The 27,830-nt window shown below is 46.5% G+C and overlaps 1 protein-coding gene across 1 annotated transcript; it reads left to right on the top strand.

The window, feature by feature from the left end:
- Positions 1-36: 36 nt before the first annotated feature.
- LOC146045515 (transmembrane protein 178B-like) lies at positions 37-27,427 on the top strand. Its single transcript, XM_083164389.1, is given in 5 exon segments — positions 37-326; positions 329-583; positions 15,384-15,497; positions 20,354-20,491; positions 23,579-27,427. Coding segments are annotated over 5 exon segments (945 nt in total). The 5' UTR covers positions 37-133; the 3' UTR covers positions 23,824-27,427.
- The last annotated feature ends 403 nt before the right edge of the window (positions 27,428-27,830 follow it).

Here is a 27,830-nt window from a genome sequence, read left to right as displayed (position 1 = left end):
TACCTGGGTATAAGCAGCTGTCAGTCTCCTCCCTCCTCCCGGCCTCGCTCATTTCTCCCCAGCCGGAGAGAGCGGCAGGTCTGCGGCTGATGCTGAGAGCGGCGCCCGGGGTGTGACCCCCGCTCCCGGTGCTATGAGGCTGCTGGCCGGTGCCGGTCTGTGCCTCGCCCTGGCCGCACTCGCCCTCCTGGCCGTGGCTCTTTGCACCGATCACTGGTACGAGACGGACGCGCGGAGGCACCGGGATCGCTGCAGGAAACCGGGGGGCAAACGGAACGACCCTGGCTACATGTACACCCCCGGACACCTGCCCCTCCGGGGGGACAGCTACGGAGCAGGGCCGCCCGCGGGGGGGAGTCGCCGCTGCTGCCCCGGGGGGTGCGCTTCATCTCTAGGGTGGGGGACCCGGGGGTGAGCCGTGGAGAGGAGCGACCCACGGCCGCCCGGGCTGCCCCCGCCCCACGCCCTTACCTGGCTGGAGACTCCCAGTGCAGCCGCCGCTTCAACTCCACGGTGTCCGGGCTCTGGAGGAAATGCCACCGGGAGGGCTTCGACAAGGACACGGAGGAGCTGATCCTAAAAGGTAACGGTGATGGGGGGAGGGGTCTAGCCCTGTGCACTGGTGGGGGGCTTCGTGTGACAGTATTGGTTCACCTATCACCTGTACACCCCACCCATCACCTGCTCTCCTGGCAACAATAGTGGGGTACCTATCACTTGCCCCCCCCCCCCAATAGTGGGGTACATCATCACCTGTCCGCGCCTCTGGCAGTACCTATCACCTGCCCCTCAGGAAATAGTGGGGTACCTATCACCTACCCCCTTTGGCAATAAAGGAGTACCGATCACCTGTGCCCCCCCTTTCAATGGTGCAGTACTTGTCACCTGCCCCCCCCCCCAGGCAATAGTGGGGTACCTGTCACCTACCCCCCCCCCAGGCAATAGTGGGGTACCTGTCACCTACCCCCCCAGGCAATAGTGGGGTACCTATCACCTACCCTCCCAGGCGATAGTGGGGTACCTATCACCTGTCCCCCCCAGGGCGATAGTGGGGTACCTATCACCTGCCCCCCCCCCCAGGCAATAGTGGGGTACCTATCACCTGTCCCCCCTCCAGGCAATAGTGGGGTACCTATCACCTGTCCCCCCTCCAGGCGATAGTGGGGTACCTATCACTTGCACCCCAGGTAATAGTGGGTACCTATCACCTGCCCCCCCCCAGGCAATAGTGGGGTACCTATCACCTGCCCCCCCCAGGCAATAGTGGGGTACCTATCACCTGTCCCCCCTCCAGGCGATAGTGGGGTACCTATCACCTGCCCCCCAGGTAATAGTGGGGTACCTATCACCTGCCCCCCCCCCCAGGCAATAGTGGGGTACCTATCACCTGCCCCCCCCAGGCAATAGTGGGGTACCTATCACCTGTCCCCCCTCCAGGCGATAGTGGGGTACCTATCACCTGCCCCCCAGGTAATAGTGGGGTACCTATCACCTGCCCCCCCCCCAGGCAATAGTGGGGTACTTATCACCTTCCCCACTTAATAGTGGGTATCTGTCATCTGCCCCATGGCAATAGTGGGGAACTTAGTCCCTTTTATCTGGCAATATTGGGGTACCTATTACCTTCCGCATGGCAATAATGTGGGGTAATCATCACCTGCCCTCCCTGTCAATATTGGGGAACCTATTTCATGCCACTTGGCAATATTGGGGTACTCCTCACCTGGACCCTGCCTGGCAATTTTGGGGTGCCTATTTCCTTTCACCTGCCAATATTGGGGTACCATTTGCTTGCCCTATGGTCTAACAATATTAGGGTTCCTATTCCCAGACCCACTGGCCTGGCAGCGTTAGGGTACCTATCACCTGTTCCCTGGCCTGGCACAGTTGCAATACTTCTCATCTGATGCCTGACAATATTGGGGTAACTATCAACTGTTCCCTAGCCTGACAATGTGGGGGTATCTATTACCTGCTCATTAGCCTGCCAATAGTCCCTGTTGGGTTGTGGGGTGCGACAATAGGGGGGGTCTATCATAACCCAGCACTAGGCTGAGGCTACAACGTGGCAGAGGTCAGGGCTGATCAATGATACAATGTATGTAACCAAGTTATAATGGGACACATGTAGTGTAGGGGTCAGGCTGTCTGTTATACTATGCATGGTCCAGGGCCGGCGGTGTCATCTATAGCTCATGGCTAACGAATCATAATATTGTGGTATATAAAGGTGGGTCATTGTGTTATCATAATGGTGGGGAGGAGCTGTCAGTGGGGCATGTAATGTGTGTGGTCTAATGTGTGCGGGGCATGTAATGTGTGTGGCCTAATGTGTGCAGGGCTATTAATGAACAATTAATGGGTGGGGGAGGTGCATGGCATGCCTGATGTAATAGGGTCTAACATTGTTGGTTTTGAAGGGGGTCTCTTGAGGAATCCACTCATTGCTGGATTAATCAGCTAGTCTGCATTGTGCATCCTAAACATGGTGTGTGTGTGTGTGTGTGTGTGTGTGTGTGTGTGTGTGTGTGTGTGTGCATTCTAGAGGTTATCTGCTGATAAATTCCCACAGTTTTGCTGGAGGGAGCGCCGTCTGGGGTGTACCTGGACAGGTAGCCTTATACTATATAGGTCATTTTCCTACTACAAGTCAAGACACTATTTTCATTTCAACAGTCCTACATCCGACTCCTTTTCCACCTCCATCCTTATCAAACACATTTCTATGGCAGGCCTCCGGAAGCCAGCACAACACGCTATCACAGCGACACATTCACAGAGTGACATACATTTCTCAACCACTTTAATGAGCTGTTATTTTAGGAGAAGGAGACACACTGAGAATGATGCAGATCAGGGCCGGGAGAGGAACCTGCACCATTTTTTTTCACACTACAGTAAATACAACCGTCATTAAGAGGCAATGGTTAGATAATGAGCTAATCACAGACTACTCTAAAATTACCCAGTATATTTGTCACCGCGCCATGTGAGATCAGAGACAGTAAACAGCGAGGAAGATGACTGCAGGAATGTAGGTGATGGAGCCGTAGCCTTATGCGCTGTATAAATACATCACTGTTACTATACAGCTTCTATTCTAACCTTAAAGCAATTTACAAAACCGATTAAAGGGATCAGGCTAACCCCATGGCCGGCTGACTGCGGAGGTAGCGTAAGAGGCTCTCTGGCTGGTTTATATCCGTATGATTTAATCATTTTTCAGCGTTATTTAATTGCATGTCTTCCTGCGCAGCCTCTTGCCTGAAGAAGTGCATTGTTTCCACGGTGCAAATTAATTCTCCGTTTATTTAGCAATGGGTGATTAGCACAGGATGGACTGCAGGATATTGCTGTGGGGAGGGTCCTGCTGCCTCTGGCATTGTCCAGCGCTGTCCATGGTTGCTGCGAGCATTCACAGCACGACAGCCAAACTCCACAGAGGCCTGGAAATGGGTTATGTACATGGCTGCTGAGAATACAGGAGCTCTGGCTTCAGGCACACGTGCAGATTTCCAGATCGCTGCCTACTAACCGCAGGGAGCTGTGTACCTTATTCCTAAGGTGGATGTTCCTTTACGTGGCAGGGCCATTTCTTTACGGATTGGGCAATTAGTCCACAGAAAACGGTACCAGTCCACACAGATCACAGACACCTGGGAAACACATTTGTTTATGCATTAACCCTTTGAGTGCCAAGTGAAATCGGTGTGAAAATTGGCAAGCAAACATTTGTATTCACCATTACGGTAACCTTCAGGAAATGTAATAGGCTGACATTTTTTAGGCAGCGAAAATATCGCACGTGTCAAATTCGCACATGTAATAGGGTTCTGGAACCCAAAAAACTGGGGGTTCCTTGTATTTTTGAACCAGGACCAGTCCAAGAGCCCTGAGATGGTTTCTTAAATAAGGGGGATCCCCACAATTCCCCCCCCCCCCTGTATTTTAGAAACCAGGACCAAGGGCTGGTTATGAACACTTTTTTGACAGAACCATGCTCAGATCTCATTGATTGGTTATGGATCATTAGGTCTACAGCATGTAGGTCGACATGGGTCTAGGTAGGTTTAGGTCGACAAGCATTAGGTTGACAATCAAAAGGACGACATGGGGTTTTTCACTGTTTTTTTTTTTACCCGAATGTCGACACAGTCGACATGGACACAGGTTAAAGTGTACCGTGTCCCCTCGTATGGCTCGTTATGCTTTGGGCACACTATTTTATTGTCCCACCACGCCCTAGTGGATGGTGGGACATGAAATACCGCCTGTCGGCACATGTTGGCTCAAAAAACAGTAACCCCATGTCGGCCTTGCCCATGTTGACCTAATATACTGTCGACCTAGACCTGTTTCGACCCAATACTTGTTGACCATGCTGTAGACCTAATGACCGTATCCCCAATGATCTGTGCATGGTTCTGTTAAACTCGTCAGGCGGGACCTGGTCCAATTGTCTTGTGATTTTTGCACCCTATTACATTTGCGATGTCTGTCTATGTTTTCTATGAGAAAATATCTGGATGCGATTTTCAATGTGCGAGTTTATTTTTTATAGGTCGAAAAGTGCAAATTTAACCGCAATTCGCACGTAACTACATGTACGATTTTCAGAAAACGTGCAATTTCACCTGTTTTTTTGTTGAAAAATGGACTAATGGAAATTAAAAGTTGCTGTTGCCCATAGCAACCAATCAGAGTCTATCATTTTCCAGGATACAATAGAAAAATGAGAGACAGAATCTGAATGGTTGCTATGGGCAACAGCACCTCTTTTCATAGTGCGAAGCTTTAGTAAATTTAAACTATTGCTTTTAAAACACTATTATTATTATTATTAGTAGTAGTAGTATTAGTATTATTATGTTTGGAAATTGGGAAAAGGATACTTCTTTCCTAGAACGGCGCCCACTAAGCCCAAAGTGTGGTGAGCGCACGCGGAATACATGTAAAGTAATCTGCGTCCCCTCGGGGGCTCGCTGCGCTACCCACGCTTTGGGCACTATATAAAATCAACTCTACACCGACGTGGATAGTGGGGGTATGAAAAAGTCGGAGGACGCATTCCGCCACCCCTCGCGGGACTCGCTGCGCTCGCCGCGCTTTGGGGTGGCGTGGATTGTGGGGGGGTGCGTAAAACCTATTTTTTAGGGCATACAGTCATATTATTGTATACCTAATGTAATGGCATCGCACACCCTATAAAATCGCATGCAATTTTGCGGGAGGTGCGATGTAATGCGATGTGATGTAGTGGGGCACAAAGAGCAATGAAGACATTACATTGCCGTACGTAGAAAATCTGGGCGCCGTGCTAGGAAACAAGTACCGGGAAAAGTTTAATTAAATAGTAGTTGAAGAGTAATTACCACTGAATGGAAAATGAGTTTAGGTATTTGCAGTTACTGTTTAAAATTGACATTCCATGAACAGATTACTTTATATACAGGTTCACCCGTTCTATATACAGGTATACATTTATATACAGGTATACCCGTTCCACAGATAGAAATCATGGGGGCGATTTTCAGATTAGCCCGCTGCAGGCTGAATCCACTCACCTCTCCGATGGTTGGGGTTTGCGCATGTGCAATATTGTTCTCAGAGCTGGTTATGTCCAATTTGGTCCCATCCCACACAACCCCCCCCCCCCCATGTCTCTCCAACCCGCACAGCCCCCCGCCCCCCCGTGTCGCTCCAACCCACACAGCATCCCCCCGTGTCTGTCCAACCCGCACAACCTCCCCTGTGTCTCTGCAACCCACACAGCCTCCCCCGTGTCTTTCCAACCCACACAGCCTCCCCCGTTTCTCTCCAACCCACACAGCCTCCCCCCGTGTCTCTTCAACCCACACAGCCTCCCATCGTGTCTCTCCAACCCACACAGCCTCCCATCGTGTCTCGTCAACCCACACAGCCTCCCTTCATGTCTCTCCAACCCACACAGCCTCCCTTCGTGTCTCTCCAACCCACACAGCCTCCCCCGTGTCTCTCCAACCCACACAGCCTCCCCCGTGTCTCTCCAACCCACACAGCCTCCCCCGTGTCTCTCCAACCCACACAGCCTCCCCCGTGTCTCCAACCCACACAGCCTCCCCCCGTGTCTCTCCAACCCACACAGCCTCCCCCGTGTCTCTCCAACCCACACAGCCTCCCCCGTGTCTCTCCAACCCACACAGCCTCCCTTCGTGTCTCTCCAACCCACACAGCCTCCCCCGTGTCTCTCCAACCCACACAGCCTCCTCCCGTGTCTCTCCAACCCACACAGCCTCCCCCGTGTCTCTCCAACCCACACAGCCTCCCCCGTGTCTCTCCAACCCACACAGCCTCCCCCGTGTCTCTCCAACCCACACAGCCTCCCCCGTGTCTCTCCAACCCATACAGCCTCCCCCCGTGTCTCTCGAACCCACACAGCCTCCCTTCGTGTCTCTCCAACCCACACAGCCTCCCTTTGTGTCTCTCCAACCCACACAGCCTCCCTTTGTGTCTCTCCAACCCACACAGCCTCCCTTCGTGTCTCTCCAACCCACACAGCCTCCCTTCGTGTCTCTCCAACCCACACAGCCTCCCTTTGTGTCTCTCCAACCCACACAGCCTCCCTTCGTGTCTCTCCAACCCACACAGCCTCACCCCCCTCCCCCTTGTGCCTCCCTCTCCAGCCCACACAAGTGTGTCTCCTGCTTAGTGCTGTAACAATGGCCCCAGGGAGAACCAACAGGGATGCCCCTCCAGATGGCACCCGCACCTCAGTTCGGCACCTGCTCAACCGGGTTTATTTACTAAGATGAGAGTTCTATTGGAGATGGGATGTTGCTATGGGCACTAATCAGATTCTACTTCTTATTTATCTAGAACCAACTAGATAATAGATAGCATCTGATTGGTTGCCCATAGCAACATCTCATCTTCAATATAACTCCCATCTTAGTACATAAACCCCAGCATGTTTGAATCCCTGGCTAAATCGACCCCAGCTCATAGAAGGTTATGCCTCATTGTGTGTGGCCAGTCTGCACCTGCCATCTAGTGCGCTGCCACACACTGATAGGCGGATGGCACTGGCTATTCACCAATCAGAGCAGGAGGGGGCAGGACTGCACGGCAGAGCTGTGCTTGAGATAATGATCGACAGTGACTACGTCGTCATACATTAAGACGACACAAGATTAAGGTCAACATGGACCTGGTCAACACTCACAAGGGCGATATGAGTCTTTCACTTTTTTTGGTGCCTATGTCGACATGGACACCCTAAAAATGTACTGCGTACCCTCCCGCCGCTCACTGCACTCAGATTATATTCTCACTCTCTGCCCACTTGGATAGTAAAGTATGAATCAAGTCGGTCTACACAAAAAAACGCATCTCGTCCATGTCGACCTTAAGCTTGTGTCTACCTTCTGTGAATGCCGACGTATGGTATGTCGACCATTTCCAGGTGTCGACATAGTAACTGTAGACCATTAGTGACATTGTAGACACAGGAACCACCGTGTTAGTGCGTTTATATTAAGGGTAGAGATATTACGGACCCTTGCGGCGCTGTCTCTGGTGCTATTTAGCGGCTGAATATGGTGCTATTAGCGGAATATGGTGCTATTAGCGGTATATGGTGCTATTAGCGGAATATGGTGCTATTAGCGGAATATGGTGCTATTAGCGGCTGAATATGGTGCTATTAGCGGAATATGGTGCTATTAGCGGAATATGGTGCTATTTAGCGGCTGAATATGGTGCTATTAGCGGCTGAATATGGTGCTATTAGCAGCGGAATATGGTGCTATTAGCGGAATATGGTGCTATTAGCGGTATATGGTGCTATTTAGCGGCTGAATATGGTGCTATTTAGCAGAGGAATATGGTGCTATTAGCGGAATATGGTGCTATTAGCGGAATATGGTGCTATTAGCGGATTATGGTGCTATTAGCGGAATATGGTGCTATTAGCGGAATATGGTGCTATTTAGCGGAACATGGTGCTATTAGCGGCTGAATATGGTGCTATTAGCGGCTGAATATGGTGCTATTAGCGGAATATGGTGCTATTAGCGGAATATGGTGCTATTAGCGGAATATGGTGCTATTAGCGGTATATGGTGCTATTTAGCGGCTGAATATGGTGCTATTAGCGGAATATGGTGCTATTTAGCGGTGGAATATGGTGCTATTAGCGGAATATGGTGCTATTAGCGGCTGAATATGGTGCTATTAGCAGAATATGGTGCTATTAGCGGCTGAATATGGTGCTATTAGCAGAATATGGTGCTATTAGCGGAATATGGTGCTATTAGGGGAATATGGTGCTATTAGCGGCTGTTACCCAATTTCTGAGGTTATTTCTGTGCTTACTAATGCTCTATTTAAGCAAGAAATTTTAGATAATTCTTTTAGAAGCAGATTCATCATTGTGTTCACTGAAGCAATCAAATATGTACCCGCGTAGATTTCCTACCAATGAACAGAGCCTTTAATCCTCTATAATCCTCTATATGGTACTATTAGCGGTGGAATATGGTGCTATTAGCTGCTGAATATGGTGCTATTAGCTGCTGAATATGGTGCTATTAGCGGAATATGGTGCTATTAGCAGAATACGGTGCTATTAGCAGAATACGGTGCTATTAGCGGAATACGGTGCTATTAGCAGAATATGGTGCTATTAGCGGAATATGGTGCTATTAGCGGTGGAATATGGTGCTATTAGCGGTGGAATATGGTGCTATTAGCGGTGGAATATGGTGCTATTAGCGGTGGAATATGGTGCTATTAGCGGAATATGGTGCTATGAGCGGCTGAATATGGTGCTATTAGCGGCTGAATATGGTGCTATTAGCGGAATATGGTGCTATTAGCGGCTGAATATGGTGCTATTAGCGGAATAAGGTGCTATTAGCGGCTGAATATGGTGTTATTAGCAGAATATGGTGCTATTAGTGGAATATGGTGCTATTAGCAGAATATGGTGCTATTAGCGGAATATGGTGCTATTAGCGGAATATGGTGCTATTAGCGGCTGTTTCCCACTTTCTGAGGTTATTTCTGTGCTTACTAATGCTCTATTTAAGCAAGAAATTTTAGATAATTCTTTTAGAAGCAGATTCATCATTGTGTTCACTGAAGCAATCAAATATGTACCCGCGTAGATTTCCTACCAATGAACAGAGCCTTTAATCCCCTATAATCCGCTGGCAACTGTCCCTTTACTCAGGTTGCAGGATAAAGATAATTTGTAAGGATGCCAAATATTCTCCCTCTGTTCCATCCGTACGTCACATTCTTCTTAACCACCTTTTTATAGCAGAGACCGGCTTATAATTAAGGGGCGCGGTATATTTTGACATAATGTCGACGCGGTAAGAATTTTAACACTGGCCACGTTAAAGTCGACAAAACATTAGTGGTGACCTGCCTAGTACGATGACTTCTGTGGATGACGTCCTGCAGATCCCGTAATGCTGACATCAGTGGTGTCGACGGTATGACGACATCCCACAATCAAGCACATGTGTGTTAGAAGACAAGGCTACGGTGTACCACTGTTTGAGTGATCAAGGGTTTGGGTAATGTATTATTAAATAGGCCTCATTGTTTAAAGACCCTCCCCTCTCCAAACCACCTGGTCTCCACTTTGCCATATGTCCGCATGATGCAGAAGTACAGAGATGGCCTTTGTGTTAGACGCAGGCTTCTTCTGGAGCTGCTGACCCTGCTATAATAGTGTAGAGAACACCCCGGGGAGCTGTTCAGAGCATTGATCCTCACACCTGTTCCGAAAGCTCTTACCAGCACTGTCACAGGAGCACAGGTGGATGTATTCAATTAGAGATCATTCATCAAATGCTAAGAGCGGTTTACTCTGGGTCCCCTGTGCAGCCAGTTTCTCCGATTTGAAGTATCTAATGCAGGCAATGTCCAAATTGTGGCCCTCCAGCTGTTGTGAAACTACACATCCCAGCATGCCTTGGCATAGTTTTGGCATCCCCTAATAGCAAAACTGTGGCAAGGCATGATGGGAGTTGTTTCACAACAGCTGGAGGGCCATCGTTTGGACATGCCTGATTAACGTTTTCGTTTTCAATTAGTTTTGTTTTATAATAAGTGTATTACTAATAAATACATGAATAAGAAAGTCTCCAAAACGATGTATTATTATTCTCAATTGTTGTCACATAAAATAGAACAATTTGGGCACCATTCAGAATTGATCACTGCAATTTACCGCAGCGGGTGATTGATAGACCGCAAATACGTACGGCCCGTGGTACGCCTGTATTCATCGCAGCCGCTGAGTAAGTCCCTGGCTACTCTTAACTTGCAATGGCTGGTGCCCAGTGGAAAAATCATACAATGATGAGCCTATATCGAAGGGTTTTGGACATTTATGCTCGGTTGCGAATTCTACGATAGGCGCACATCTATTTGCAAGCGAGCACATTAATTTGCAAGGTGGGATTTTACTCTAGCCAGGCAGCGTCTTCCAGATCGCTGGACGCTGCTAATTCGCTCAGCAGCGATCAGGACTGAATTACCCCCATTATACAGTACTGTATAAATAAAACAAACAAATCACCTTTACATTTACCAAACCAATTTTGTGGCAAATCCTCCACAACAGATGTTTTTTGGAGGGCTAACCACACAAACATTAATTATCCCCAGAGATCCATTTTTAATTGCAAAAGCAGCCCCCCCACCCCATACATTTCTATGGGGGTCTGCTAAATTTTGACATTTACCAAGATCTGGATTTCCCGGTAGCGCCATCTTCAGGCGGCATTAGCTACTGGACTACAAATCGCACTGGTTTACAGGGGAGGGATCTGAAGGTTGGAATAAGGGGTCTCAGTGGAGGGTGCAGACCGAGCTAGTCGTGTAGAAGTATTACACCAGCTGATGGGATACAGTCGGTTGGTTGACCTAAAGATGGTCGACAGTCATTAGGTCAACACCACTAGGTCGACATACTGCAAAGTTGACATGGGTCTAAGTTGACTGTGTCGACATTCGGGGGATAAAAAACCAGTCACAACCCCCATGTCAACCTTTTGACTGTTGACATAGACCATGTCGACCTAAAGCTTGCGTCGACCTAATGACCTGTCGACCTTGTCCCATGTCGACCTAGACCCATGTCGACCTTGCATTATGTCGACCTAGTGGTGTTGACCTAATGACTGTCGACCATCTTTAGGTCAACCATATGATTCATACCCTCCCAAATTACAGCAGTAGTGTTGCTCCTCACAAACCGCGGCTCCGCAAGTGATGCCCTCATTCCACACTGTGCTCCCATATACATCGCCATCTTGCTCTATACAACACCATATGCACCTTGGGGGTTATTCTGATTGATTTGTGGCCCCATGCGTTCACACGGAGGACCAATGTTTACTTCTGCGCAGATACATTTCTGCACATGAGCAGACGCAGGTTCCTAGCAGTGCGGGCGTGGGGCGGCAGCGGGGGTCTATGCGTTTATGGGTGGCGTTTGGTCCACACGCACTGTGGGCGTTTGTGGGTCCTCATTGCATGTGGACCAGAATAAGGCCCTTTGGCACGCAGTGTATCCGCTGTTGGTGTTACACAGCACCCTGCGTATCATGAGCATTTGGGGCCTGGTGTTGAGCTGACCATGCGCTATGTAGGCTCCGGAACCAAGCGTACCTTTGCTCCAAGTCCTATCACTTACAACAGAGGAGAAGGAAATGTGGACGGAACTATAGAACTAGTAGGACAGGAGTTGGGATATTGCCCGTAGCAACCAATCAGATTCTACTTCTTATTTTTTTGTATCTTAAAGAAGATAATAGAATCTGATTGGTTGTTATGGGCAACACCCAAATCCACCCACTTATGTGTAAACTCCACCCCTTTCATGGTCCACTAAGTGGGATTGTCTTGACCATAATTGGGAACGGTGGCATTCCTATAAGTTACAGTTCCATTTATTACATTCTTGAGGCCAAAACCCCCAACTGAGTAAAATCAGTACGCCGGGCATGCCGTCGGCCCGGAGAGGCGACCTAACCCTAACCTTCGGCATTCTGAAACGGTCAACATTTCATGGCGATATTCCGGGTGTCGGCAGTTTCAGGAAGTCAACCTGGTACCTGGCAATAGTTTGAACCATTTTGACGTTCTGATGTTGACTTTGTGGTGTAAACGATTATGAACGTCGACATGGCTACTGATGTCTATTGGACCATAGCACAAGACTCCTCCCACCATAGACTGTGGGTAAGGCCAGGAGCCATGTATAATAGCAGTTGCATTTATCGTGTTCTGTGGTAACGTGTAAATGGAAAAAGTCTTCAAAAATATATGACGTGTCTCAATGAAAATCCTGAAATCACGTTAGAATAAAGTATTAACCAATTAGTCTTATTATTGTAGTGATTTTTTTAAAATCATGTTACAAAACGTGGAAGCTGTGGCCTGTAGATAACGTGGCCTGTAGGTAACGTGGCCTGTAGATAATTGCAGATCCGCATATTTCAAGTGGATCCAGCCATTTTGTGTGAACCGTTATTTCAGCCTATTAGCGGATCAGCTCCGCAGTCTTTCTTGCATCTATTACCAGCTCAGTACTTCATGAATACCCCTCTAATACCACCACAATAACCCTGGTTACGGTACGCATGGCCAAACTGTGGCCCTCCAGCTTTTGTGAAACTACATATCCCAGCATGCCTTGCCATAGGTTTAGCATTCCCTAATAGCAAAACTGTGGCAAGGCATGATGGGGCTTGTAGTTTCACAACAGCTGGAGGGCCATAGTTTGGACATGCCTGGACTTTACAATAACTCTGGTACAGTGACCCAGGAACCCAGCCTGTGTAGTGAGCAGGAAGGACCAGGGTCCCCTCATATGAAGAGCTGGCTCACCGACGCTTAAAGATGTCATCTCTTAGCATCACAGAGGGATGCCCTGGCAATAACCAGGGTCAAGCCTGCAGTAGCAATTGGGTTACAAACTGCTGTAACACAACTTGAAACATGTTTGGAGACCTCGGTTGGAGGGATATAATGTAGGACCTGATTCTAAGTCAATCACAAATGCTAAATCTTTCTCAAATGAACCAAACCATGGGGGGTTATTCTGATTCACTCTGAAAAAGCACAATCACCCTCTAATGCAGGGCTGGGCAATTGCGGCCCTTCAGATGTTGATGAACTACACATCCCAGCATGCCTTGCATCAGTTTCAGCATGGCCACGTAGCAAAACTAATGCAAAGCATCCTGGGATGTGTAGTTCATCAACATCTGGAGGGCCGTAATTGCCCAGCCCTGCTCTAATGGACAAAACCATGTGCACTGCAGGTGGGGCAGATGTAACATGTGCAGAGAGAGTTAGATTTGGGTGTTTTATTGTTTCTGTGCAGGGTAAATACTGGCTGCTTTATTTTTACCTTGCAATATAGATATCAGTTTGCAGTACATCCCCCACCCAAATCTAACTCTCTCTGCACATGTTACATCTGCCCCACCTGCAGTGCACATGGTTTTGTCCATTAGAGAGTGATTGTGCCTTTCCGAGTGAATCGGAATAACCCCCCATGTGCACTGCAGGTGGGGCAGATGAGCAGACAGAGTTAAGGGGGCCAGACAGAGACAGTCGTCCGATCCCCTGATACATCGCATGCGGTGCTTTGACAATGTGAGGTATCGCATGTGACCCCGTTCCCCGCTGCTAGGAGGGGGGTCAGAATCGGTGGGTTCGCATCGGAAGTCAAACATATAGGATTTGGCTACTTATCACCCGATTTCGCGGTGTGAATGGGGGCCTTTAGATTTGTCTGGTGTGTGTTTCAACTGAAACCTAAATTGCAGTGTAAAAATAATCTTACCCTGCACAGAAACAAAATAAACCCCCCCCCCCCCCCCCAAATCTATTTCTCTCTGCACGTTACATCTGCCCCAGCTGCAGTGCAGCATGATTTTGTCCATTCGAGAGAGATTTAGCATATGCAATCAAGACTGAATCAGGCCTGTATTAACCAGACAACACTAACAGCACATTTGTTAAAGGTGCTGGCGCTATGTACTATTTTAGGTGCAGGTTCCCTTTAAATAAGCTTGCCTGAACTTTGGCTAATGACCCATGGCTTCCATCTGGAGACTAATGCATTTTGTTTTCCTGCGGTCTGATTAAATATTTAAATGACTGTTGTAGAATGTAGTCAGCAAGATACAATGTTAAAACCTATGGTCAGTATTTCCTTTAGCTTGGCCACTGCGGCCAGGCAGCGCTGCTGTTTCCCAAAGCCTCAGGAAGCGTCTCTGTTTGGGAAGGAAGACACACATCAGGCAGATAGATGCTGGCGGTACTCCAGGTAGGGCCGAGCTGCTTCTCCCATGGCGCTGAAATGTTCTGGCTTGGGCTCAGAATTCTTATGAATGGCTGCCAGTTTAGCCGTTCAGCAGAGATATCTGGAACACATGCTACACGGCCGTTATTTCAGGTATTTAACTGCGCAGGAGCTGCGTCTCGCTTAATCGCAGTGCAGCAAGGCATGACTTATTGATGCTGCATAGATAGCACGCTGCAGTATACATGTAAAGCCTATCTGCAGGCGTGCAACATGCATCTTAGTATGTAGCATGTGCAATCCATGTGTGTCTAGTTGAATCAGTCTGGCCGATCCAGTTAAACCTCAGCGCGAGTCATTTAAGAGTGATTATGTAAGCCCCATATCTCTGGATGCCTGATGGTTAATTATTGCCTGCAAGTAGCAGGCTCTGATCTGATTGGATAAAGCAGGAATGGCCAAACTATGGCCCTCCAGCTGTTGTGAAACTACAAGTCCCATCATGCCTTGCCACAGTTTTGCTATTAGGGAATACTAAAACTATGGCCAGGCATGCTGGGATGTGTAGTTTTACAACAGCTGGAGGGCCGCAGTTCGGCTATGCATGGGTTAAAGTGTGAAACAGGTGTAGTCTGGGAGCGAAATCGGATGTACAAATGCGTAGACATTAAAGAAAGCTTTAAAGATGTAAAAATAAAGATGCAGTGTAACACATGGAGACTGGATTGGAGAAGCAGCTCCCCGAGATTATTATTATTAATGCCGGCGGAGGTTATCGTAAGAGCGCTTCCAGTTGTACTGTTTGTGTAGCCCACAGCCCAACCTCTGGCGTCTCTATCGGGATTATAGTTAGTAATCCTGTAGAGACTGGAATTTGGAAGCACATTGTACTGTAAAAAAATAATTTAATGTTGGAGGCATTTTGCATTGTACACGCTGCTTCATCACACAGTACGTTACCTAGGGAAACGCCGCCGTTGCCAGGAGACGAGTAAATAACAGTAAATAATGTGGCTGCCTTTAGATGTTTGTCCTTTTACATTTCTAACAAGTGTTTCACATTTTTTAGGAATCGTTAATCGCTGCATTTCGGTCCGATATCACTACACGTCATCCTCGCTGCCATCAAACCTGCCGATCAATGTCACCAAGACCATCCGCCAGGACGAGTGGCACGCATTGCGTAAGTTCTGTACACTTCCATGTCTACGCTGGCATCTCTGTGCTCCGAGCAATGTTGTTCACACACTGAGCTCCTGTGTAAGGGAAGCATCGGGCAGCATCGAAGTGGCTTATGTCACATTTGTTTGATTCCTGTTCCACCTGTTGGGGGTCAGAAAGACTGAAAGAATACATATGGTATATGACAAGTGCGGACAGAAGTCTTAGGGGGATCAAAGCTTGACTTGAGGTAAAGTGGAGAGAGATTACGGGGTCGGTGCGCTAAACCTTGGAGAGAGAGACAGTATATGAAGACAAATTACCAGCCTGAATGTGTAGTGTCCATGAGTCTCCGAAACACTGCCATCTGCTGGCAGAGAGTGAAACTACATCTTTCTCACACATGCACAAACACAGAAGGTAGCAGACTAGCTTTCGAAGCTTTTGCTTCGAGCGGATTAACTAGTTAATAAATATAATGGCTAAATTTATTGAAGCCTCTAAAAATGTAAAAGGGGGTGGTTGCCCATAGCAACTAGGGTTACCACCTCATCTCTTTAATTCCGGACACATTAATTACACAGGTTCTGTGGCTGTTTAAATGTGTCCAGAATTAAAGGGATGAGGTGGTAACCCTAATAGCAACCAATCAGATCCCTTCTATCATTTCTGTATTGCATCCTAGAAAATGATGGACAAGTGGTTGCTATGGGCAACATCATCTATTTTAATTATTAGAAGCTCTGGTAAATTTATCCCTAAATGTGTGTGTGTGTGTGTGTGTGTGTGTGTGTGTGTAATTCTGGGTGTTCCCATGGGAACGCAGGCCTGATGATGCCTGCAGGCAGCTTATGTCACATGACGTAAGCTCCCGCCCCCTTTTCAACCATCTCCATCCAGGATAAATGTAAGTATAGCCTTTTTATCCACAAATGGAGAAAATAAAATCATTCGATGGTCAGCGACCATCGGATGATTTTTCGTCCGTGCATCCGCATGTGAGGGGATGTGTTTGCGTACACATCCCCTTGCTTGCTAAGGGGGGGAATGTTCGTCGGGCGATGCTCACCTGTTCGCTAGACTGCAAGTAAGGTAAGAATAAGGCCCATGTAACATCTCCCCCACCTGCAGTGCAGCACAGTTTTGCCCATTTGAGAGATTTTGCTTTTGCGATCATCCCAGGCCCATGGTGAGATGATCTTGCTGAAGGAGACAAAGGTCATATTTTACCATATAAAGTACTTTTGATAACAGTTCTGCTATTGCAGTTACCAGGAGTTGTCCCCGGAGACGTTCCAGAGCTATAATGGAAAACACAATAAATAGATAGAAAATATAATGAAAAACACAAATTAAAAAATCCATTATAGAAGATCTGAAACCCAACAATAACTAGATGCTAATCATCCTGGGATCTGCTGGGGGTCATCAAACCTATCCACACTGGTTTACTTTTCTTTTCTCCTCTCCTGGAGAAACCCGAAGAGGAGATGCATCTGGGCATTTCAGGGGGTGGGGCCAGCTCTGATGTCATCAAGCTTCAAACCCCCCACACACACACACACTCCTGTAATTTTATGGGTCTGCAGCGATGGGGCGGAGCTATAGTTACGCTATTTGCAAAATTAAGATTGCTGGTGTTTTTCTCTCTATTCTGCACACTTCGCTAGGATGTGGATGATCTGCCTTATCTTCCGGGGATGCAGGAGACTACTCGAAAAATCAGGAGTCTCCTGCAACACCTGGAAGAATAGGCAGTTATGAACCACTTTGATTTATTTTTTGGGATTGGATGACTAAGTAAAATATTAGGGTGGAGCAGTAACTGTTGATTATCGTGGTTTTACTAAGGTCTTGGTCACTGTCTTATTAAAGAAGATTGGTAATTCAAGTGTATTTTTGGGGGTTAGATGCCGACCTGCTTGAAAGCATAAGATATTGGCGGAAGTGTTGGAACGGGAGCTTTGTAGAGTTGCACTCACAGGAGAGAGAGAGTCACTGTGGTGTACTTCAAGTATCGCTAAATCTTGGACCAGTCTTCTTTATTGGTGACGTCGGCTAATAGTATTGACGGGAACGTCTGCATTTTGAAGATGCCACGAAGATGTAAGGTAGACAAGCCAAGGATGTGAAGAAGTACACTGAATATTTGATGGTCTTTGTTAGATCCAGGTGATTAAGAAAGTGGCAAATACAGTTTACACTTGGGTCCTAAAACCACAGTCAGAGCAAGAAGAGGATCTAGAAGAACATATTTCAAGAGACTAAGAACTGGGTTATCACTATTAGCTATATCAAGTGATATATATTTGACATGGATCATAACGATATATAATGTGTACCCGGAACAGTCATAACTGGTTGTCGTTCATTGAATTGTCCTAATGGATGTTCTACACATCCAGTGAGACGGTTCCATGGTTGACCGCGTTGTAGTTATACGTAGCGTGACAAATTGTTTAGGGTGTAAGGAGGATGAGATGCATTGTTACATCGTATCGCTGGGTCCCCCTGTCGCATGGAGTGTAACAATGTAGCAGAGCAATGGACACGTTCAGTTGGATGAAAGATCTTCTAGAGACAGGAATTCTGATGGCCATAGTCTGCATGATCGTGCAGTAGACATGGGGATAAGGGATGGGGCCAGCAATCTATGTTCATAGGATGAAATAGGCTGAACAAGGGTCAGGTGGACTGGTCAGGTTTGATTATCAAATCCAAAGATCACGACCACTTTCAGCCACCATGGTCCATGTCTATTCCCGGAGCGATAATGTAGAGTTTAGAACAGTTGTTTCATTGGCTGATTTGAGCTATCATCATCCAGCACTTGGCCGACTTTAATAGAAGATAGAGAAGAGGAGGTGATGCCATTATACAGGTCGCAGAGGAGACCCCACCGGGATTACCGTGTTTACGCCTATATCTCCAAATGGAAGATGAGGGTTTTATATAATTCCCAGGGCAGCTGGATGTTCAGCAGATGATACAAAGACCAATGATTTTCCAGGAGTGAGCAATGGAGAACCAAGGGCCCTATCCAGACCCGATCATTCATCTGTGAATTTGCAGATGACTGCGAGTTGATAGCCGCCGCCCAGACAAAAAATAAAAAAATTAAGTCTGGATACTATGATACTGGCCGGATACACTGAGCAGCGCAGGCATAAAGGTCACACAAGGAACCAATGACTTATGGCACTGGCTGCCTCTTAAATGTTGGTCTGGCATTTTTTATCTGTGGTGAAATCGTGATTGGCAGATCCTGTCAGCTGACCATCCAGATGTCTGGGACTGGTGGATGACCGATCACATGATGAAGTCCAACTTGGCGGCACCCATACTGCCAATTCAGCGGGAATCTGGCCAACCTTTCATGTATCATCCTGCCCTCTGCAACCATGCCCCGGGCCGCTACCCCGATACTGCTGGGCTCAGACAAGGAAGTCACCAATCCTGCCAGAGACTGGTCAGGCAAAAAATGGGGTTGGACTCTAGGATCTACACTGGGGGCTGTGCCACCAATAATAGAAATGTTAAAATACTAAATGTAGAAAGCATTCTATGGAAACGACAAGGTAACTGATGCATTGGAGAGTAGTAGGTGTAGGGGTGAAATGATAGTAACCGGTGCTTTACCAAGAGGGTAAATCCTAACACGGGGCCTTATTCTAGTTCACTCTTTCTGACATAATCCTTCTTAGATGGACAAAACCATGTGCACTGCAGGTGGGGCAGATGTTACTTGGGCAGATAGAATTAGATTTGGGTGGGGTTTTACTTCAAAGTGAGATCTATATTGCAGTGTAAAAATAAAGCAGCCATTATTTACCCTGCACAGAAACAAAATAACTCACCCAAATCTAATTCTCTCTGCACATTTTACATCTACCCCACCTGCAGTGCAACATGGTTTTGTTCATCTAAGAAGGATTTTGGCAGAAAGAGTGAACTAGAACAAGGCCCACAATGGGGGAATTTCAGCACAGTTGGAGTAGAGTAAACTTGGATCAGATATTTTCAGTCTTATTTAATACTTGTACATAAAATTGTTATACTTTGAGTTGTTCTTACGTTTTGGATCCGCTACATAATGGGGAAGATGTGTCAACCCTTGGTGGAAGATCATGTGCCATCCCATTGGCTCTTACCGTAACTGTCATATTTAAACACTGCTGGTAAAATGGCTAGTTAGAAGCTTATTTATGGTACTTTAACTCTCTCCATGGTTTGATAATATTCCCCCGAAGTAGTTTTTGTCACTTTGGGCCTGATTCAGGTGGGCCCGCTAGCAGTGAACATTCGCTGCCTAGCGTGCTCCTAATCACCACCCGGACGAATGCCCCCTGCCGAATCCCCTCAGTGCCATGCGAGGGCATGTGTACGCATGTATGGATCATTAGGTCACCACAATGTTGGTCGACATGGGTCAGGTCGACATGGGTTAGGTCAGTCAGAAATGGTTTTTCACATTTTTTTCCGAATGTTGACACGGACACTGAAATGCCCATGAAACAATGAACATTTCCCTGCTCCCTCCCCCCGGCAGCGAACAGCCCTGCGAGTGTGTAACTCGCTGAAGCCACTCCCAGCCCGGTTTGCACACGCGCAGAAATGCGCATGCACAAACCCCGACTATCAGGGCTGGGGACGAATTTGGATGACAACGAGCGATCCTGAATTGGCCCCTTTATCCGCACTCCATGTGCTAAGGATGCCCCTGTCTATTTTGTACGTGAACAACAGCCATTAGAGAAGCGGGATCATTCGCACATCCTGTATGTATGAGGGATTATCTAATGCCCCAGTATAAACCTGCACTCGATACGTCCGTAGCTATTCCCTAACGTGATATTGTCTTATCTCTCCCTCCCCCAGATCTGCGCCGGATGACTGCTGGCTTCATAGGAATGGCAATCTCTATCATTCTCTTTGGATGGCTGATCGGGGTGCTGGGCTGTTGTAAGCAGCATGATCTAATGCAGTACGTTGCTGGCCTGCTATTTCTCATGGGAGGTGAGGAGACGTTTCACTCCGCTCCAGGTCGGCCGGTGTGAGCTAATTATCAGCTATTGACTTGTCTCTTTACAAAGAGATCATAGATTGATGACAGGCCTCTCCAGATGAGAACCATGGGGGATGGGGGGCGATGGCTGTCTGTTCTTAATCGGCTACAACCTAAGCCCCTGCAGGACCACCCTAATACATGTCTTTGTAGCAATCGTTATAATCTGGTTATCGCCTTAAGTTAACCCAGAGGCAGAATCTTGTTATATTTAGGGGGTGATTCAGGTTGGGTTGCAAAAGCAAACTCCTTTAATGGACAAAACCATGCTGCACTGCAGGTGGGGCTGATGTAACAGGTGCAGACAGAGTTAGATTTGTAGGAGTTATTTTGTTTCTGTGCAGAGTAAATACTGGCTGCTTTATTCTTACACTGTAATTTAGATTTCAGTTTGAACACATCCCACCACTGTCTGTACATGTTACATCTGCCCCACCTCCAGTGCAGCATGATTTTGTCCATTAAAGAAGGAGTTTGCTTTTGCCTGAATCACCCCCTTAGTGTAGTAGCCTTTGTTGCTTGGTTTCCCATTACAAAATGGGGGGTAGATTTATTAAGCTCAGTGAAGTGATAAAGTGTCTGGTCTTTATCACCGGCCAATCAGCTCCTATCTGTCATTTTTCAAACCAAGCCTGTAACTTCACAGTTAGGAGCTGATTGGCCGGTGATAAAGTACCAGCCACATTAACACTTCACCGAGCTTAATAAATCTGCCCCTCAGTTTCTTATCCTATACTGATTGGTGTTGTGCCTAATAGCCGCGTTTTGCAGAACAGGGACTTTGCATCTTGTCCTTGTCTCCAAGCATGCTATGCACATGCACTTTAGATCTGCACTTTGGCTCTTATTCTGATCGGTGCGGATATATCCGCGTGCGTTCGGCCCGCCGATGTTTTGTGTCTGCGCATGTGCAGAGGCGTCTCTGCGCATGTGTGAGCGGGGCGTACGGCCAAATCCCGCATGATCTGTGAACACTCCGAACAGGGGGTGGAGAGGGGCGTGAAGGGCTATTTGGGCTCATTACCATATGCATACGCCCCGCGTTTCATGGGCGTTCCCATGCAAACGCTGGGCGTACGTATGGTAATGCGGCCATGACGCACGTGTAGGGGGCGGACATATGACATCGCCGGATGTTAGCTGCCCGCCCTGATCCCTGCTTTTGCACGGAGAAATGTCCGTGTGGTCTGAGGTTACGGGTGCTGGTGGAGCACTCGGTCCTGCATTCGATGGTCTGCGACCATCGAATGATGGGGGAGGTTCCCTTAGATGGAGGAGGCGTATTCCGTGAAAAATACACGTCCGGTCCGTTCGGCCAGCTTCTTACCGCATACGGAGTTGGCGATCCGTATGGAAGGTGGGGTTTCGCACGCACGGTCCTGGCCGCATATTCAGCTCCGGCCGCACCGATCAGAATAAGGGCCCAAGAGTCTTGATGTACTAAGCAGTGGAGAAAAAATAAACTGCCAACCAATCAGCTCCTGCGATTTATTTTCAAGCACAGCCTGTAAAGTGACAGGAGCTAATTGGCTGGTACTTTGGGCCTAGGGTGACCAATCCCGTGATCGAGATTGACGGGATCCTGGGATTTGGCCCCAAAAACGCTATGATTTCGATTGGAGTTTCTGGATTAGACTGTGCATGCGCAGTCTAATGCCAGGTAGCGGCTTCTCCGATCCCAGCTATGTGGCTCTGCGCTGCGTGATGAGGTCAGAGGTCGCACTGCACAGGCAACACAGCCACACCACCCGAATAGCCTGCCTCGGTCCTGGGCACCCGCACAGCCTGCTCGCCTACCTGCCTGCTCCATTCCTCTACGTCCTGCCTGGTTCCCAGCCGCACAGCCCACCTACCAGGCTCCCGGCCGCACATGTAAGTAAATATACTGGGTGAAAGCTAATCCCGAGGTCCTGGGAATCCTGGTATTGGACATTTTTCAATCCCGATTCCCGGGATTGGCTTCCATATTTGGGCCTAATTCAGACCTAATTGCAGGGCAATTTTGTTCTCAATATGGGCAAAACCATGCTGCACTGCAGGTGGGGCAGATGTAACATGTGTAGAGAAAGTTAGATTTGGGTGAGTTATTTTGTTACTGGCTGCTTTATTTTTATACTGCCATTTGAATTTGTTTGAACATACCTCACCCAGATCTAACAATCTCTGCACCTGTGACATCTGCCCCACCTGCAGTGCTCTTGGTTTTGCCCATTTTTTTTTCAATAATTTTTTATTATTTTCTTTTATATAAATCTTACAACAAACATATACAAATTACATGTCAGACTTATATATAGTACGCTAGTATATATAACCGCATACTTTAATTACTGGCTTTGCCCATTTTGATGTAACAGGTGCAGCGAGAGTTAGATTTGGGTGGGGTGTGTTCAAACTGAAATCTAAATTGCAGTGTTAGAATAAAGCAGCCAGTATTTACCCTGCACATAAACAAAATAACTCACCCAAATCTAAATCTAATGTTACATCTGCCCCACCTGCAGTGCACATGGTTTTGCCCATTTGGGAACAAATTTGTCTTGCGATCAGGTCTGAATTAGGCCCTTTATCTGTCTATCTACCATTCACTTTCCAAGGCCCACTGCATCTTCCACTTATGGACTTTACACCATTCCTTTGCAAGCAACCAAAATGCTAATCCTAAATACTAAGGGCCTAATTCAGACCTAATCACAGGGCCTAATTCAGCATGGATCGCTGACTAGAGATAAGCAGTTGCCTGTGATCAGAAAGTCACCACCCAGAAAGAAATAACACACGCCCCCTTGCAAATGCAACGCAAACCGCAATGTATTCGCAGATCCATTCGCAAAAAGCAAACCAATCGCACATCACTGACATTTGAGTACCCATCCCCTATAGGCTGAAATGAAAACCATTCCGTTGCAGGCTGAATCACCCATTAGCCCCCCTTTTTTAAAAATCTGCCCTTCTAGTGTAATATGTGCCATGGGGCATTCTTCCTACAGCAGAAATGTCATCATACCGTCACTATTATCCTCTTTCTCCCCCCGCAGGAACCTGCTGCATCATCTCACTCTGCACCTGCGTTGCCGGCATCAATTTCGAGCTGTCTCGGTATCCGCGCTCCGTGTACGGTTTACCGGAAGACATCAGCCACGGGTATGGCTGGTCGATGTTCTGTGCCTGGGGCGGGCTAGGACTCACCCTCCTCTCTGGATTCCTCTGCACCTTGGCGCCATCTCTCAGTGCTTCCCAATCCGCAGTTCACAAACCGCGGCAGGAAAATGGAGCAGTGTGACCTCTGGGCTGGAGCAGACGCGACCAGGCCTAGAAATGGACACGCCACCAGGCTGAGGCACTCGTATCCTGCTACGGAAGTTGTCCTGTTCAACTTGTGTGTTTTTGGTCTGACCGTGTGGTTACTTGTGAAAATTACAGAGCTGTGAACTTCATGTTAACAAAGGGAATTGTGGAACAGTGCGATTAGGGGACATGTTGCACCACCGCAAGGGAACAATGGACTTTTCTCTCTACTGGGATGCAGCGCAGGAGAAGTTCAACTTTTAGGTGCTGGGGGTGAAAAATGTCTAAAGGGGAACTAGAAACTTCAACCTGTGCAGCAGCGACCTAGAGGCGGATCTGCAGGGATCCAACCCCCAACCTTCAACTTTGCTCATTGTACAGAGACATTGATTGGTCTGGAGCAGCTAATGGTCAATGCCTAAGGGTTTCAGTGTTTGGGGAATTTTGTATTCACATATATATATATATATATATATATATAAGTAATGACAGCTAACTGATTTTTACCTGTTTTAATACAATTCCACAAAAACCGCCTTACACATCCATAATTAATTCCCTATTTCAAAAATTCTATTTGCAATTCCACCCTGAGTTTAGTGCCTTGGCACACAGCAGGGGCTAGGGTACATGGGACACATACAGACCTCCTGCCGTGCCTTCAAGTAGGTCCCTTGAACCTACAAAACACTGAGGCTCCACCAGAGATGCTTTGGGGAAAGGGGAGGGGGCGGGGGTAAAGAAGTAATTGCCGCGACAAGCCGCCCAAACGACTTCTACGATCGGAGACTGAGATCCCATGCGGAGTGGGTGGGGGTACAGGTGGGAGGAGGGGATATTTGTGGTCCTAGATCACCTTGTTTAGGTGATGTAATGTACATGTGGTCCCATCACAACATAAAAAGCACATAATAAAAGAGTTGATTGTCCGTTATTTCTTATAACTACACTGTCGTCCCCTTACATTTCTTCTAGGCACATAAAATGCAGTAAAATACCTTTTGTATTGACCTGTTCATTTCCTGTCCGAAGAGTTTAACGAGCAGGAGCCATCTTGCTTTGTGAACGAATTAAATACCTGCTGAATAATTTCTCTTCCCATTCATTTAGATAGAACGCCAGTTCACAGTAACTGCGACGTTAATTCTGTCAAAAAATCTAAACTCAATTCCGTATTTTGTAATAAATAAATTTTTGTGCCTTTTAAATACTTTGGGGTCTAATTTACTAAGCCTTGGAGAGAAATAAAATGGGGAGAGATAAATCACCAGCCAATCGATGCTTAATTTGTACAGACGGTTTGAAAATGACAGTTAGGAGCTAGTCGGTTGGTGCTTTATCTCTGTGCACTTGATCTCTCTCCAAAGCTCAATAACTACACCCCTTTATTGGAAACAAACACTACTTATTTTTATCTTTCTCATTCTTGTGATTTTAAATTCTTGGGATTAATTATCTTTTTTTGAATAATTGAAGTGGTAAAGGAAATTTTCACTTTATCGCTTCACCATGCATGCCCTTGTGTTTGAAAAATGACAGGAACCGATTGGTTCTTTATCTCTCTACAAGGCTTAGTACATATGCCCCAAGAGGTCTATATACATGAGTTGCCAAAGAGAGAAGTTGGTTAAGCTCCAGCCAATCTGAAGCAACTACTCTTATTGGCTGCTAGTGAACAGGCCTCTTCGTATTCGTTTTGTCTTGGATCCTGGCAGAGCACCTCTATTTAATGAATTTATGTATGTATGTATTTATTTACATTTTTGAAATGCTTAAAGAAAGATCAAAGAAGATCCCTGAGGATTATTTAAGGATATAAAGATGATAAAGCTGGAATTAGAGACTGTTTATGTAGCATAATTATTATTATTTTTTTTGGTACTTGTGTATTTGCCGGGCGCCCAGTATGCTCTTAGCGTACTGGGCTATTCTCCGTAGTGAGATCACATTCATACAATGAAATATCAGATCGCATGGTGTGTATGGTGCTGTGCGATCCCATGCGATATTTCATTTATTAAGCTAATGTTAATTACATGGGTGACCATACAATAAAATATTGCATCGGATCGTACCTGGATAGTGGGGGTATGAAAGGGTCGGGAGGATGCGTTCCGCCGCCCCTCGCGGGGCTCGCTGCACTTGCCACGCTTCGGGGTGGCGTGGGTACTGGTGGTGTTTTAGAAACAGATTCTACTCTCCCTCTATGGGAGTCATGGAATCCTAAGAGGGATAGTAGCCCCAAGAACCTGCAAAGCAAATAAAAGACATTAAAAGTACTTACCAAACAGTAGGGACACGCTCCGGATCTCCACGTCACGTGCAGCTTGTGTCTTGGCGCCTCTGGAGTTTTGACTAAAACTTTGATGCGTGAAATCGCATCGCACATCAAAAACGTACCATGCGATGCGATTTCACTACGCCTATGTACGTATGCTAATTGGGCGCCCGGCAAATACATAAGTACCTTTTTTTTTTTTTTTTTTACAATGGCGTTTGTGTCTTTGTTTACTGTTAGTTTACAATGCGGAACTACAGCTAGTTGCCGCTGCCTGAATACACTATTAGTTCTACAATCACTAACATAGTCTGACAGTCATGGGACTTGTTGGCACTTGTAGTTCCATTCATAAAACCAATTCCTTTAAGCTGTGTACACACGGTGCAATATCGCTGGCAATATGATCACTGAGCGACCATATTGCCAGTGATTTGTTTGTGCTGCAGCGATAAATCGCCGGGTATGCGCTCCCGTGTCCAGCCCCCTAATGGTCATCGGAGCTTGCTGTTTCCGTCTGCGGCTCCCCCGATCGCTGATGAGAACGGGACACTGAGCAATATATTGCACCATGTGTACACAACTTTGGAGCTTTAATATATTAGCACAACTTCCACCAGTGAAAGAGGTTCGATGAGCCCAACGCTAGTCAGCACAGAGCTGATTTTCTGTTGGTTTTATATTTGAAACACCAGTCATCTGCTCACACCGTATATTGATGAGGCTGCATTTATCCACTGTACATTGAGCTGCCCACATCTTTGATTATGAGCAACTCAAAATACAAAGGTAAGAACACAATTTTGTGGCAATCAAATTGCGTTATTATGAAAATGAATAATTGTTTATCTTTATGGTGCCCACATTATTATTGTTTTGTATATTCTAATCCTCAAAATATGAATTGTGTTAGCATAAGTGATCTAATCGGATGCCTGTATATACTGGAAGCCGCCATCTTGTGAACCGAACCCGTATTCATTAGGAGTTGTGTCCATCGCAAAATATGGCATTTTTCAGGAAAATCAAATACATGGGGAATGTTGGGATGAATGTAATTTTGCAATTGGTAATATAACTGTAATCTTTCCTGACCAGTATTAATCATTCCCGGACACCTGATTGGCTGCCTACTCATAGTGATTGGTTCTGCCAAACAAAATAGCTGTCTACATCTACTGTATGTAGATGAGTATTTATTTTGTCATAATGCATTTTTACAGCAGTAATGCTGGAAATCTATGATTTTTATTTTTTTTTATATTTGTCATGAGATTACTTTTGTTTTGTTTTTAAATAAAGGCACAAAAACTTTTTTTTTTATATTTGTCATGAGATTACTTTTGTTTTGTTTTTAAATAAAGGCACAAAAACTTTATTTTTTTTTATTACAAATATTAAATGTGTTTAATATAGTTGGATCTGATGTATTTTCTTGGCTTTAAAACAGCCAAGGCGAGAAGACGAAAGATAACGAAAGTGTCCCTAGCGCTCGAGAGAATAGTGATCTATAATATGCTATTTATTTATTATTTAAAATGCTTATTATTACAACACAATATATAATCAAATAACCTCCTGGGGGTATAAAACATTAATGAATGTACATATTGAAATATTTTAAAATAATTTCTAATACTTAGCAATAAGTATTCATTAGTAATCAGTCCCCGGAGTATTCGCGCTGGGGACTGTGGCTCTGTATGTGCGCATATGCAGGGCCG

The sequence above is a fragment of the Crinia signifera genome, chromosome 11 (genome assembly GCF_055691185.1).
Source record: "Crinia signifera chromosome 11, ASM5569118v1, whole genome shotgun sequence".
NCBI lineage: Eukaryota > Metazoa > Chordata > Amphibia > Anura > Myobatrachidae > Crinia > Crinia signifera.
This window is presented reverse-complemented; position numbering and strand designations above follow the sequence as displayed.